Below are 16,535 nucleotides of genomic sequence, written 5' to 3'. Positions count from 1 at the left end.
CTATTTGTTAAGATTCTTTTTGTGCCCAAGTTGTTAATGAAAACATTATATGAAATGTATTAACAATTTTTTTTTCCCACCACTGACATTTCTTTTCTGTACAATTTCTTTTCCTATTTGTCAGTCAGTTGTTGAACAGTAAGTATCATGCAGTACTATGTATAGATAAAATTAGTTACCCACCCCTTGGTTCAATAATCTTCTTAAATAGGGAGATCATATTACATACAGTAGCCATTAGTCATTTTGTCACAGAATATCTCATTACATTTTTATTTCCATATTAAATAGAAGAATAGGGAAACTCCACCCAGCTAATAACAGCAGCAAGAAGTAATAGAGCTTTCAGGCTGGCAGTTTTGCATTTCTGTGTCACATGGGGAGCAACCGTCAGCCAGCAGAATGGCCACTTCCCTTTTGAGGTGCCATGCAGTTCAGTCTGGGTTGTTTAAACAATTGTTAAATCTATTTGTTGATATCAGAGGGACTTAATGAGAGAGAGAGGGACTGAAGGAGGAGACTGGACAGGAGAAGAGAGTAGAGCTGCAGGAAGGAAAGCAGTTGAAGAGAAAGGATATATCCTATTTTCTCAGGGTTTTTCTAGAAGAAAAATGATGAAATACTGTGCAAACTGAGGCTAGTGGATGGTTTGGGAAGAAGGGGATTTAGCCAAGTGAGACAAGTTGAACCATTTTGTCCCTCCAATTTCAACCCCCCCTCCTGGTACTCAGGTATCTGTAATTTTTAACTAGCTTACTGCTTAGCAATTGCTATTTATTTAGAATTGTCTATTTTTATTCCAGAAGTTCTCCTGTCCAATTAGTTGTGTTTCAGCGAAATGCTCTCACCTAAGCCCTAGTCAAATCTCCACCAGGAGTCTGTCTTTGCCCTTGATTGTTAAGGACTCTGAACACAGTCCTGTCACTTTTTCTTTGGGCCTCCCCCTGCTATTGAGACCTCTAGTCACCCATCTCTCTGACAATTTATCATGTAAGCAAATCTAGAAAGTTTCATTACGTCCTCTGTCTAACAATATCTTTCTGGTAAATTAAGGGTAATGCTGATCCTGTTCCAGTTTTCTCTTCCCCTGTTAAAAAAGAACAGACTCCCCCAACAACCTTTCAGTCTTTCCATTGTCAAAATATTCAGCTGTTTTACTATGCTGAATATTCAGAGATTTCTTTCTTATTTCTGACTGGTCTTGGCTAAATCTCAAATCTAAGCATAGTAGTCTAAAGATTGTCTAAACAGTGACTCCACTACAACTTCTGAAATCCAGCTCTTGACTTTTCCCTTCTATTCCCAAATTCTGCTTCTTGCTGCTTTTACTTTTTTAGCCTTTCCTCCTCCGTGTTTATGGACATGGTCTTCATGCTTTTCTTCTTTGTACCTGTCCATTACACCCAGAACATGTACATGTACCTTCTGGCAATCTCCTGGATGCAGTAAAGTCATCTGGATTAGTATTTCTAAGTGTCTTTTCTTTCTTTGGCTAAAATTAGAATCATGTGGCATCTTTCACTTTCCTTTTGCTGATGAGCATCACACCAAAATAAATGTAAAAAGGTGTACCATGTCATCTTCAAGCTGTCATTCTTCAATTAAGATTCCTACAGCTTTCCTTCTTCAACAAAGGAGGTAGTCAAACTTAGATGCCTTGGTCTAGTCAGACCACCTGTTCGTTCTCCAATTACTTCTGCCTTCAAATGTCTTTGATCCAGGGTGGTTTATCCCCTTTTGCCTACCTGTGCTAGGCATGGAGGCCTGAGGCCTCTCCTTGGACCTCTGTAGCAAGCTGCAATGATCAATTCCACAGGTTTTCTCAGCCTGTTATGAACAATTTAGTATTTGTAAGTTCCCTAACAGGAGCTGATGTTCTAAGCTCTTCCATCCCATCATGACTGTAGTATAGCCATGTGGTACGGAGTTAAGTTTTTCTTTCAGTGGAAAATGAAGGAAAAGTTTAGTGTATTGTCTCAATAAGATTTTGGATTCATGAACAATGGTACGGGTAATACCACACTTCTGTGATGTCATCTATAGACCTGTAAGAGTTAATAGTCTAGAATAGACTCTTCTAGTTTTTTTCACCCTACACATATGAAATAATTTGTATATGGAAAAAAACTATCATATTTGTATTTTTTTGTTACCTCTGAATCAAATAAGGACACATTTGTTTGAAAAGTTTGCTTTTGTTCTTGGAAGAGATTATATGTATAAGAAAAAACATTCCATATTTGTCATCCTGTACTGAAAAAATCTAAAGTAGTTTTATCATTCTAAATCAATAAAGGATGAAGAGGAACATGATGAAGATGCTGATAGTGTAGAAGACGAAGCTGCTTGTAATGAGAGATTTCAAATAAAGGAACGCATTGCCAAGAAATTGAAAATTGATACAAGTGAAAATACTAAACAGCAGCTTCAAGAGGAAGAAACCAAGACAGAAAGGAAAACAACTAGTCGTAGGTAAGGATTGTGTTGTTTGGTGGGTGTTTTTCTTTAGACAGTTTACAGTTTTAAGATTTTCAGTATTTATTGATGCCTTGTATGAGAGTTTTATTTTTCGGTGAGAGTTAGAAATAAAGCGGTTTTTAATGTATTTTTCAGTCTTTACTTTGTCTTTCTTCTCAGTTGTAAGACTGAGTTTTGCAACTTCTTTATCTGTGTTAACACATAGTAATTGTTGGGGTCAGAAGCACAGAAAATAGGCCCTTATCTGTGGTGCCTGGCTCTGACACCCAAGAGAGCGCTGAGTTTAGTCTAAAACCATGGAGACAGCTTTTAAAGTTAAGTAAAGAAACTAATGATGTGAGTGTGTAAGTTAGGGAGTTTTGTTAAGTCACTGGATGAGAAAGATAGAGTTTGGAGTTTAAGCTGTATTAGAGAATAAGAGACAACATGGAGGATTTAGGGCTTTGTCCCTTTCTCCTTCTTCTTCCTTCTTCATTTTCTTCTTCTAAGGGTTTTTGGGTAATAATGAGTGATTGGATGAAAGAATCTGCAGTGCAGCACACAAGTGTGGGGTCATTGGGCCACAAAGAAAAATAATTTACTTGGCATTTGATTATTGGACAAATAGACACATAAAAGACCTTGGAAAGATTCTCCGTTCTCCATTTTACACCCCTCTATCTTAGTGTGTTTAGCTCCTTGTAGTCTGTGTATATGTAATGTAGAAAAGGAAAGAATAAACAACTAAGCCCAAACATGAGAAAACAGCCTCTCTCTCATCAATCTCAGTCCTGGGGAAAAAGAACCCAGCCACCAATGTCATGCTCCAACAGTTGTCCACCACTGAGACTCACAGAAAGGAAAGACATCCAGTGAAGTCTGGTTTAATTCAGTACTCATCCTTGTGGTGTACCAGCTTTCCAACATTGCAGCACACACATCAGTTTTTCTTTACAAGCCCGAAAGCAAGGATTCCTGTCATGTAACTTAGCTGTGCCAGTGTTAGTGACCATCCCTTCCATCTCAGAATATTCTGTGATGTGTACTGACTAGCACTTAATTTTCCGTGAGTTAATTTGTTTTCTTGGAACCTTGCATTTTGACAGTTCTTCTTGCAGCGTGAATTTGAGGATAGTATTGATATTGCATAAAAACATTCATCATGTGTACAACTGATGAGTAGTCAGTGTGATGTGAAACTTACTGGAAATTATTGTCCAGTATTTCAGTAAATACAGACTCCGGAAGTTACTGAAGAATTAAGACTTTGCAGCTGAAAGGTTAAATGTGTAAGTTTACTTATTCAGTGAAACTTCCTGGGGGCTTGGTGGAGGAAGCATCAGAAAGCTAATTCAGATTTTCTGCTCCTAACAGTCATAGATAACTTCCTGATTAAATTAGTCAGGCTTTGCCCATGCTAAATTCTGCATATGTAGTAGCTGTTTTGGATTCTCTCCCATGACAGTTTCCTTTGAAGGGAACCATTCCAGTTTCCTTTCCTATTCCAGTTTCTTTCCCTGTTCATTTTCCTTCTTTTCCTGTTTTTTTATATTGGTTTTCTTTTAATTGGGTTTTTATTTCAATTTACTGTCATTGCAGGTAAGATAATTTAGGTGATGGCCAAGGCATAATGCTGACATGCAATAATCTAGAAGAGTCTAGATTTTGTCTTTCTTTGTGACCTGGTTCACCACTTCCATAGCAATTACCATGATTATTATATTTGTGGGATACATCCCTGGGAACCTCTGGATCAAAACATGTGAAGATAAATTTGTTATAGTAATAGACTTTGAGATAAAACATTGAAACTTTGGTTAGAAAACGGAAGGAATAACTGAAACAGAATCAGTTGTCATTTTAGAGTCCTCAGAAATTCAGGTATCTGACTTCCACCTCTTGCAGGTTTTTATGATTTTGTTTGACTGTATATAACTGCTAAAAATAAAATCAGCCATATGTTTTAATGAAAAAGGGTTTTGTCAGTTTTGGTGAGTGTTCAGTCATTATCTTAATTATAAAACAAAACTTGTTATTATAAAGGGAAAAGAAAACTTACACCCTGATGTTTGCAACTTGATACATATCAGTATAATTGTTTTTACTGGAAGAATTTTATATGATTTTAAAAGCAAGATTAGTAAGTTTCTACCATTTCATGCTAAGTAGTATTTTTAACTCTGTGTGGCTTTTATGTTTAGAATAAGGCAACAATTTTAGAGGGATAGGAACACTTTATGCATTACTTTGGATATTCTTTTAATACTGGTACATTAAATTATGCCAGCTCTAAATCTTGAAGTTCGGCTGCCTTTTCAGAGCAGTTAAAAGCCCAGTGACAACACTGCCAAGAAAGCAATTAGTATTAACCACTTGAATAGGTTTGAAGAGCTCTAGAAACTAAAATATTCAAGGGATTTAAGAGGGAATTCAGTGTCCTTTTCTATATCTCCTTCCCTACTGAGTCTAAGAATCACACCAGGTACTGTACAGAGGCCTTTGCAATTTGAGCAGATCTGCTCAACTGACTGATTCCAGTCAGTTATTTCTCAGGCCTGGAAGATTTTACTTCTCATAATTTTGTGTAATAGAGATCCATAAGAGTATTTGACATCAAAGACCCAGCATAATAACAAAAATAAAGAAACTGTAAACAAAATCTATAACTTAAGTGAGCATTAGTTTTTCCTGTCACAGGATTTACTTCTGGTTAGAGGCTAGGTAACTAACTTCCATGATTCATCAGATTTCATGTTGTCAACATCTGTGTGGTCAGATCTGTAAACTGATGTTATTCTCTTTATTTTGGAACCATACATAAATCTGATCTTAGTGGAGTCATGTGTTGTGGTTTAACCCCAGCCAGCCACCAAATCCCGTGCAGCCACCTACTGACAGCCTCCACCAGCAGGATCTGGGAGAGAATTAGAAGGGTAAAAGATAAGAGAACTCAGCTGAAGTAAAGACAATTTATTAGGGAAAGCAAAAGCTGCATGTGCAGGTAAAGCAAAACAAAGAGTTAATTCACTGCTTTCCATGGGTAGGCAGTACAAAGCCATCTCCAGGATAGCAGGGCCCTATCACATATAACGGTGGCTTGGGAAGACAAACTCCATCCCTCCAAAAGTCCCCCGTTTCTTCCTTCTTCCTTCCACTTTTTATACTGAGCATGATGTCACATGGCCTGAAATAGCTCTTTTGTCAACTGGGGCCACCTGTTCTGGCTGTGTCTTTTCCCAGCCTCCCAGACACTCCATTTCTCTTGCTTGCGTGGCAGTACAAAAAGCAGAAAAGGCTTTGGCTGTCTATGATAACAACTCTGTGTTCAGCTCAAGTCCAAAACACAGCCCCATGCTTAGTACTGCAGAGAAAATTAACTCCACCTCAGCTGAAACCAGCAAGAAACTCTAATTCTGGAGCACTGGTTTTATGTTTTTCAGTGTTCCTTTCTCTCAGTAATAGCATGTAAATTGCAGTACATAAAGTACAATATCATGATTTTACAGCTATGTAGACATAACTGGGTATTTTTGTAAAGAGCATTTACAAGACATCTTGTAAAACAGGTCACCTGACTTTGCGTTGTCGTAAAATAGTGCTGTGTGTTGCTTTGGGAATTGGCGGCTGTACTATCTCTGGTGTAGACAGATGGACCACAGGAAGTATACTGAGATCAATGAGTAAGTTGAATAACTTCAATCTCAAAATCTAGTTACTAGTTCTGTGGTTGAGATTGACACAAGTTGAGGCTTCTCAGAGTCAATGAATTGTTCTTGGTAGGGGAGACTAACCAGTTACAGTTTAGCATTAAATAGTCATATTCAGTAGTGGAGGACGAGGAATTTGATATTTGGAAGGTCTCTAAGAAAAGTTTTCTCAGAAAAAGAACCTATGGCAGCCAAATAACACCTTTACAACACCAAAGGGCTTTGGAATCTGTATATATTCACTTCCTACCTATCTGTCCAACCACCTATCCACCTATCTGGTGGATGATTTATTGTCCCTGTAGTTTTATTAGAATAGCTGCTGGAAAGAAAATTGTCTAAAGTGTAATAATAAGTTTGTAGCATGAAGAGAACACAAAGCTAGAGGATACTCTTAGGAATGAGGCATTCGATGCCCAAGCTTGCATCATGCTATAGCTTATTTTAAGAGACATTTGTGTAATCAGTCTGTAAGCTGCTGGCTCTGCATGTGGTCCATCAGTGTGCTCTGTTTGTGGTTATTCTGCTCTTTCAGGGTGGCAGTAGTAATAGTATTAAAGCCAAATGGGTTATCTTAACTCAGAAGGGTTTTATTGGATGCATTTTTAGCAGTTGGGAGCCATAGCCTTGGGAGATACTGCCTAGTATCAAAAGTAACATCAATTTCTAGACTTACTGTTTTCCAAATAATTGTCTGACGTCCTCTGGCATGAAAATCAAAGGCATGATATCGTTTGTTACAAATAATGTGTACAAATAATGAGATCTGTTTTGATAAAGTAAGATAAACAATATCAAGTTTCATTGTCTAAAATAGTGACTATTTTCTCAGTGTACTGGTGATGTTTAATGATATACTCATGGGTGCTCACCACCCACTGTAGTAAAAGCCTGCGTTGATCACAAGCAGAGATGTGGGAGGTGTAAATGTCAAACAAAAGATTGGATGGACCATCTATAGCTTGAGGGTAATGTCTACAAACATATCAGTGGGTGAAGAAACATCTCATATCAAAATTTCTTCTCATCAGATACTTAAATGTGCTAGTAGAATAACTGAACTACTAACATTATTTGTTTCAGAGTTCTGTCTTTAACATGCATGACTTTTTCTGCAAAACTGTATTCATTTGTATCAGTCCAATTTCTTTTAATCAAAATGCATTTGTGAGGTCTGAAGGTTGCACATCTGTTTTAGAGAAACAGTATGGAAACTATAGACACCTTCTCAAATTCATGGTAAGAAAATCCAAATCTAAAATCCAATACCACTTCTAAATGCAGCCATACTTGAAGTGCTCAAATGGTGAAGTTAATTTTAGTCATTTCAGTATGCATTTTAACCTCTTGTATCTATTTTTAAAATAGCTCTATACACTTGACAACTTTGTATTAGATAAGAAAGCTTGAGAAAGATTTTCCCAGTCATTCTGGCAAGTTATTAGAGAAATTCATTGAATCTGGGGTTTTTGATTAGAAAGATGGAATCTAAACTTCACAGTGCAAAACACCTGTTTACATATAGGAATGTTTAGAGGTAGAAGAAGTGTTCACCATCTTAGCATAAGTAATAAAATTTCTCAGCATTGCATTGAGTTTGTAAAATGGCAGTGGCTTGAGATGACCATCTGAAGGCTTCAGAATAAATAGTCCTCTTCTAGTCTGGTAATTAAAAGTATTTCTTACACATTTATTTTCATCCTGTAGGTGGAGCTCAGATGCTACACATTTCTGCTTACTAGCTTTAAAAATTTTCAGTGCTTCTTGTTTGCAAGACATGCAGTGTGGAGTGAAATACAGTAGACTGTACAGTTTTTCACTGTATAATCAAGTTCAGTTGTAATGGATGTGGTATTAAATAGCAATATGAAATACGTGCTTGCAATAGCTAAACTATTGAGGAAAAGAAGCTGACCTTTTGAGAACTTAACATCTCTTGAATTTAATTTGGTGTTTCCTCTTGTATATTTTCTCTTAATAATCGTATAATTTGCAGTTGAACTAAGTAATCACATTTATTTTGGTTTACAAACTATTTGTTTACAAACTATTACTATCAATTACTCTATCATTACTAAAGAGATGAATAGTAGTAGTAAACTACTACTATTAACTACTTGTAATTAATAGTACCTCTATTGCCACTCCTTTGCATTCCTGTTTTTTCTTATATCCATTTGCTTGTCATGAGTAAAATAAATATGTGAGTAATAAATATATTATTTATAAATACGCTTTACATATTTTCTGTGCATATATAAGTAATTACTTCCTTCACCCTCAAAGCACAAACCTTTAGCAGTTTTTAAGATGTAATTCCTCAGACTTGGTTTTTTGTTGAAAGACAACATGAAATAACTTGGACAGCTTGGATCCTCACAGTCCTTCTGTCATCTAGGCACAATTGTAATAAAAATAGTTAATAATGTTAGGCAGGGTTTCAAGTTCATGCTAAGTGCAATTCAGACCAGAAAGTAAAAATTGAATATCATCAAGACACCTCAACATTTTTTTGGCATCAGCATGAATAAACATTGCCACAATGAGCACGCAATTTGGCTTTTCTAAAGTGCTAATATAGTACCATGGTGTGGAAAAGCCAAAGGTAATTTTACATGATCACATGGAGATCTTTTTTAAAAGATCTTTAAATTGAAATTTTTCTATCTTTATAAATGTGCAGTTGTTATAAATGATGAGTTGGATATTTTGTATTTGTAAATTAATAATTTATGTTAAAATATGTTGGTTTAAATGCATTTATTGTGGACTTGTTACCTTGTGCTAAGCATTACAGTGAAAAGTAGTAAAAATGTGTATTTATATGTTTCTACTTATCTAAATCTAGTATCTCATCTTGTGTTCAGCAAGCTACTTTTCTATTGATTTTTTATTCTATTACTTTTCTATTAATGTTGGCTGTTAATAAGTATAGCAATGTGATGCCAATACCATATATTTAGAGCTACTTATTTACTTTGGAATGTTAAGTTTTACCTGTTTCTATATAAACAGATATATTTCTTCACAAAACTACTTTAATAGCTGTACTTCTAATCCTACTAGCATTTTCTTAAAATAAGTGTAACTTACTATCAGGCTTTGTCCAGCAATAGATTTTGTCTCCTGTTTTTTTCTGTCTAGCACCAGAAGATATATATTGCGTGTTAATAAGACAGGCTTATGAGGTTCTGAATAGAAACTCTTTTTACAACTTCACTGTACCTAGAGAACTGCTGTTTTTGTTATACAGCAAATTCAGGTATTCTCTCAATAGTGTTTTAAGCCAAAGGAGACAATTAGATAAACAGTGTATGTACTGCCATAATTTACTGCCAGTTACCCTTGTATTGAACTCACTGTTTGGCTTCAGCTGAACAGGAAAGGCATTCAAACATAATTTTTGTAGATATCAAGAGAGTGTAGTTTTCTCCATAGTCAGCGAGTGTATTCTATTCCAGTACTTAGATACATGATTCCTAACAGTACCTCTTCCAGTTTTACATTTTAACTTGTCTGGGTTCAGCTTGTAGCCACTGAATTATTTTCTACTGTGCCTTTTCTGAAGTTCACTTCAGCAGGCTGTATTTTCTCTTACTTAAATTCTAATTGAGTCCTTTCAATACACTGTACACATTAAGTTCTTTCTGGCCTTCACAGTAAGAAATTTTTTCTAGTCTTCAAATTACTTTATGGTTTGAGCTCTTGTCCATCTCCAATTCCTCAACATTCTTTAAAGCTCTTTCATCATTAATCTCCTATTAGCCTTAGGAATGCTGTATACAGAGAGCAGCAACTTTTTTTTCTTACTTCCACCTTCCTCTTCATTCACAGGTAGACCACATCAGCCCTTCTTTCAGGTATTCAGCTGATATCACTTGCATTTATTGGGCTTTACAGTTTATTTTCAGTCATCACTCTCTGAGAATTAGTTTGTCATTTTCTCTGGTTTTTAGTTCCTAGATTTTGGCAATTAGATCTTCAGCTTTTGTTTTATTCAGCAAGCCCAGGTTGCCTAGCAGTTCTGGTATGAGAGTTCGCTGCTGTGACAGTTTGTGCAATTCACTACTAATGGATTTAGTAGTGTTCCCTGGCGTGAACGGGTATATTTCTGCTCAGTGGTTATCTGCTTCTGACAACTATTTTAAGCAATAACTTTTTAACCTAATTCTTGAAGATGGTTTTTTGGCCCATTTTGTGTTGCTATTTTTTTAAGACTTCCTTACATGTACGTACTGGGAAGCACATTTTCAGGTTTTTTGGATTGACTCTAAAATTAGCCAAGTTAGCAACCAGTCAGGAACTTATGCTTAGCTCTACTAAGAAACTCCCCAACAGCATTGTGTGAAAATGTATATGCTACTCTGAAACCTATATTTCCCCTCTTTCAATTTTTTCTCAGAATGAAACTCTGTACTCAAGTTTAACAATGCCAAGTGCAAGGTACTGCACCTGGATCAGAGCAATCCTAAGCACAAATACAGGGTGAGCATAAAATGGATTGAAGGCGGCCCTGAGGAGAAAAGTTGGGGGGTGTTGGTTGACAAGAAGCTTCACATAAGCTGGAAACATACATTTGCAGCCCAAGAAGCCAGTTGGGCTGCATCAAAAGAAGTATGGACAGCCGGGCAAGGGAGGTAAAACCTGTATGAAAGATGGTGGTAAACTTTTTAGGAGGGTCTTTCACAGTAAGAATAAGAGGTGATGGTTTTAACCAAAAACAGAAAGGGTTGATTTAGATTAGACATAAAAATGATGTTCATTATAATGAGGATGGTGAAATGCTGAACTGGCTGCCCAGAGAGGTGGTAGATGCTCCACCCATGCAGTTTGTTCAAGGCCTGCCAGGACAGAGCTCTGAGCAATCTGAGCTAGTTGAAGATGTCCCTGCACATTGTAGGGGCTTGGACGCAATAACTTTTAACCATCCCTTCCAACCCAAACCATTCTAAGATTCTCCCTCTTGAATCTCGTTCCAGCCCAATCCATTCCATGGTTCCATATGTCTTGTTAAGGTTAATGCTTGTGTTTCATGGGGAAATTGTAAATACTTTTATTAAAAATAATTAATTCTGTATTTCAGAAAAGACTTGTTCCCTCCATGTTTATTATGCTCCATTTGTATGGGTGTTCTTTTAAAACTAGGAGCCATTGGTAGTAATAAACCGGCAAAACAGCTTGTGTTGTTTAATTTTAACTTAACTTGAAACAGGCCATTATGACACTAAAGTAAGTGTCCAAAGGTTTAAACTATTTTAAGCAGTTTATATATTAAATGGTTACATTTCAACTTTATGCAAAAGCACCTATTTAATCACATACTGAATTGATTTTAAATAATATTGAATAAAATTCTATCCACTATTTCTGTAAAAGTGCAAAAGCTCCTATAATGCTGAATTTCAAGAGAACAAGTAAAAAAATCTGTGCTACTTGTCCTATTTCAATTCAGGGTATTGAAAGATTTCTCCTAAACCCTAACTTTCAGTGGTCTTTATTACACTAAACACATTTAGGACTGTTCTAAGTGTTCTGCTTGTTGTTCTTCAGTGGTTAATAGATTTCCATTTCTGTTCTTCCACTCTTGGTTTGAACTGTCATTTGGTAAGCTTCTTGGAGAAGTACTAGGCATATGAAATGTGCTGGTACATACACAGAACAGTATGGCAGTATTTTAGTACTTCTGTTCTTCTGTATCTTGATTGAACTGTTTCCAAGCAGAATTCCATAAGGTTAGTCATTTGCCTTAGATACAGTACATCAAGAACACTAGCTGAATTAGACAGTTTTTCTTGTTTTTCATGTAAATTCTTGAGAAGGTACTAATTCAAGCATGGATGATCTTGGTTGTGAAGACCTGACAAGGTTGTAGGAGATAATGCAGGTAGTACCTACCCAAGTATTTTCAGTGTATTTCAGGACCAGTGCTTTTTCATTAGAGAAACATTTTATGGAAATCTGGACAGGACTCAGCCCCAGTAAAGAGGTAGAGTTTGGATTATTATCTGTGAGGAAGTAATGAAGTTATTCCATTATTTATGAATTGACTTTACAGCATAAAAATATGGAAAGCACCTGCCAGTTGTCAAGATCAACACATTTTCCAGGTTTTACGCTGTAGTTACAGGTGCTCCAACATACAGTCCTTGCCTCACATGCCAAACTCAGCTTGTACTTAAGGGGACAAGTGGGGCACTACCTTTGAAGAATTTTGGAGTTTATGCCAGAAGTAAAGTAGACAAAATAATACATGCCTCCAGTGGTTTGCAGATGGGACTCTCCTAAATTCTAAATACATTTAAAATTGTTTTACCCAAGAGAATATGTCTTGTGTTTTATTGCCACAGCAATGATATGGAGATATGCATAAGCTGAAGCTACCTGAAAACTTTTTTTTCTCTCCCATGGTGTTAAGAAGAACCATAGACACTGACTGGTGGTAATCCATTGGCTAGGTATCAAAAACAGTGGGAATGGAAGTAACCTGAAAAAGTAACTTATTTTTTTGTTCTTTGAAAACCCAATTTGGTGTGTTAATGTGGTAGCTGTTCTAAGCTTCTGCTTTTCAGAAAGTATAAACATTTAAACTTCTAAATATTTGTAATTTATAAACTGAACTTTCTGTTTGTTTCTGTTTGGGGGATCTTTGGCTTCTGTGAAGATATCTTTATACACTAGAGCCCCAGAAAAAGATTGTTAGATACTCTTGTGGTGCCTTGCTTGATCTTGACTATGGCAAATGATACACTAGAAAATGACACACACACACACACACAAATTCACTATAGGTGTAAAGAGAAAAAAAAATAGACTTAGTTTTACATATTTTGAGTGTCTGAAAAAGGGGAAATACTTTTCAGAGTACTTCGGTTTAGTATTGATACCCTAATTTTGTAATTATATCATACACAGTCACCCACAGGTCGTATATTCTTCACAGTCCTGCTTACATACATGTCAAATGTTTATTTTGGTAGGATTCTACATTAATTCTTGTATATTTTGTATGCTTTGAGTGACTTGTCATAGCATATAAGTTCAATAAGAATTCGAAATTAAATTGCTAATTTGTAAATTGCCACTTATCCACAGTCATGGAAATTGCTCACTTCTGCAAATGTTTACATGATTGCAGTGAAACTATTAATGTAAACAAAAATTCATAAGTAAGCCTGATGACCAATGAAGTTCCTTTGGACCAGAATTGGATGATCACTTTATGGTATGAGAATAAAGGAGAGAAATGAATATTTTGGTGAAAACAACAGGAAAAATCCTTACCCTTGGGGTCATGTGGCTTTTTTTTTAGATGGTCTCAAGAGATTGTTGTCTTCTGTTCCTGTCCATTTGGCCTGGTTTTCTTTCCAATTTTTATACAACTATTGATTGCTCATGCAACCTCAATAAATGATATTTTAAAACGTCAGCCACAAAATCAAAGCCAGAAGTAAGCTGTCATAGACAAGAGACTGCTAAGCAAGTTTTAGTGCTGTAGAAGGTGGGCATGACCGTCTACCCCCAGCATACTGTATAAAAGGAATCAGTCTTAGAGTGAAATGGGAACAGTCTCTTGCTGGGACTAGAACCTGGAATGACATTTACTCTTGCTTTAATCTTTATATGTTTTATCAAGTGTTTTTTAGTTTTTTCTCATCTTCTCCACTAATGTCATGGCATTAATGCTTTAAAAGTACATTTAACTGATATTTTCTTTTTCTTTACATACTTCTTTTCCTCAGTGTGTGAGGGATCACTCACTTCAGTCCATTTTGTTTGTAAGGATAGCAATAATATTTGGTTTATCAAGTGTAATGTTTCATATTTGAACCGTTTTTCTTTAGTATATTCCTCAGTTATTTTTTGACTGATGATAGTCTCCCTGTTCAAGAAACTGAAACCAATTACCTACTTTTCTTTTGGTAAAAATGAATTCTTAAGTTTTCTGCAAGTTTAAGAATCCGGTGTGTTTCTTTCAATTTGGATTTTTCTATTTTGTTAAAGAAATTCAATATTTTGGACACGTATTACTGACATACAGAAAACAAAGATTACTTCAGAATTGTTTTTGGAAATACATTTATGGTCTAAATAAGAACTACCCTTTTAGTGCTAAGAATTGCAGGATCCACATATTCTTTTGAAAATAATGTAAATTTTCCTGCCTTCTTTACCTTAATAACATTCATTGTAAAGACAAAATAATCCCAGACATATTCTTTGTAGAGTTAATAATGATTGGCAGTAACTTAAAAGCAGACTATACTATATTAAACACAAGCCCAGATTGTTTGGGCACAAAACCCAGAATCCCAGCACTGAGATTTTTCTTGGCTAAGCATCAAAGCGTGTTAATAGGTAGAGTGTTAGGCTGGGACAAAGACGGGATTGTTACTGTGGTATATTTCATCCTGCTGCTACTTGGCAAGACTGAGTGTATTTTTAGGTGAAGTTTGTGTGTGCATTTGTCTAGTCACCTGGAAAAAAGGATGCGTATATGACCCGTGAAAATGCAGTTAGCGTAATGGAAGGTGAGCATGTGTAATCCTTATTATACAGTGAATTGTTAGCACTATATAGTGGGTAAGATACCATTTCAAAGAGTTTGAGTGTTCTCCATTGTTTAGCTGCACATGTGATTTTTTTTTTTTTCTTGTAACATAACAAGATGGATTTAGCAGTGGTATAGCCATGTACTTTTTAATTGCTAAATGTTCATGCTTCGTTTCCTTTCTTTGTTTCAACAGAGTTGAGCAGCATGGGAAGAGACTTTTTGAGGGTTTTCTTTCTATTATAGAATACATTTTCCATAAATATGAGTGATACATCTTAAAGTGGCATTGCAGTGAAGGATGACTGGAATATGTTCAGTTTCTTTAAACATCTCATCTGCAGTTTAACTCTAGACAGTCAATCCATATTACAGTTCAGTATTTTTATTATTTTTACATGCCTTTCTACAGAGCCAAGCAGATAATAAGTATTTTCAATATAGTGTACAACAAACCATGTTGGTTACGAGATTCTGGTTGTGGAATGTTTATAACGGATCATGGCTTGTAAATAAAAAGAAGGGAATTCAAGTACTGCCTGAAAAAGTTTTTGTATTACATTTCTGATCATTACTAGTTAATAGTAGTTGATAATTTGATAATAGGTAGAATATAGTGAATAGCAAAACAAAATAAATTACAAAACTTTCTGACCTGAGTCACAGAATGGGTAAGGTTGGAGGGGTTGAATAAAATCTGTGTAAACATGAATGAAGGAAACTAAACTTGAATCCTTATAAGGTTGTATCTGCTTCTAATGAGAAGAAGCTGTTTATCTAAAGAAAGTGGAAAACATCCAGATATCTGAACTTTGAGAGGATAAGGCAGAAAAGGCAGCTAGGATCATTTTATCCCGTGATTTACCTAATAGAGCACACAAGACTCCTAAATTCTTTTATCTTATTCTTATCTTTTGGTGGGAAAAAAAAAAATCCCATTTTAATTTAGAGAATATACCCCACGAAAGTTTTCTTTTGTAATTGCTTTTCTTATTAAGTAAATAAGAATGCTACTGCTTTTCAGTCTGACTTTTGGCACTTCTTGGACCCTTTATCACTCATCTGCTAGCCTTCTATTAGCATATCTTCATTTGCAAGTTGTACTAAATCTCTCTTGGACGTTGGTGCATTAAGTAAATTGAGCATTACCCTTCTTTTGTGGCATTTTAGTTTTCTCCAGCTTTTGTTCTGTGTCAGCTTCATCAAATACTATTCTGTGTTTTCTTCCTTCACACAAGATAGTTCGATAGTCTACCTTTTCTTTATGTCCACAAATAGTAGAAATAATTTTTTCATGACTCTGAGTTATGGTTCTGTTCTTTTTGCTCAAGAACACTTTATCAATCTCAGGCATATAATTATCTGAGTTGTATTTATTGTATAGATACATATTGTACACATATATATATGTATATATGTGTGTGTATATATATTGTAAAGACTGATGTAACACTACTGGTTTCCCCTTCTTCTTTCACCCCCTTTGTGTAGGTTTTTCCTACCATTTTATACACAACTAATGTTCGTCATGGCTCAAAAAGAGAAAATCTCTTTAAGCAACCTCTAAGAAAGCTTGGAAACAAATTGCATGACTGTGTTCCTTTTCTTTTTTTCTCTGAGGCTTATTTTTAGTTGCTTTTCTTTCTGTTTTGGGATAATTCAAGAAGACAGAAAATCATCCTCAGGTATCATATCTGGCTTTCATACATCAGAATCTATGAACAAAAAGAGCTATTGAATCTTTTTTTCCCTTCTCTACATTGTAAGTCATTTTCCTTTTTGGAGGGTGTTTAATCCCTAACATAAAACAATAATAATGTTAT

At 35.6% G+C, this 16,535-nt stretch overlaps 1 protein-coding gene across 1 annotated transcript in view; it reads left to right on the top strand.

Moving 5' to 3' along the window:
- The window catches only part of CWC27 (CWC27 spliceosome associated cyclophilin), a 100,028-nt gene that overhangs the window by 12,541 nt on the left and 70,952 nt on the right, over window positions 1-16,535 (top strand). The window contains exon 10 of the mRNA XM_005530099.3: window positions 2,297-2,472. Within this exon, the coding sequence (XP_005530156.1) occupies window positions 2,297-2,472 (176 nt within the window). The remainder of the gene's footprint in view (window positions 1-2,296; window positions 2,473-16,535) is intronic.

The sequence above is a fragment of the Pseudopodoces humilis genome, chromosome 4, assembly GCF_049639895.1.
Source record: "Pseudopodoces humilis isolate 2021_Gansu_Grassland_sample_001 chromosome 4, ASM4963989v1, whole genome shotgun sequence".
Lineage (NCBI taxonomy): Eukaryota > Metazoa > Chordata > Aves > Passeriformes > Paridae > Pseudopodoces > Pseudopodoces humilis.
The sequence above is the reverse complement of the archived record's forward strand: the minus strand, read 5'-3'. Positions and strand labels throughout refer to the sequence as shown.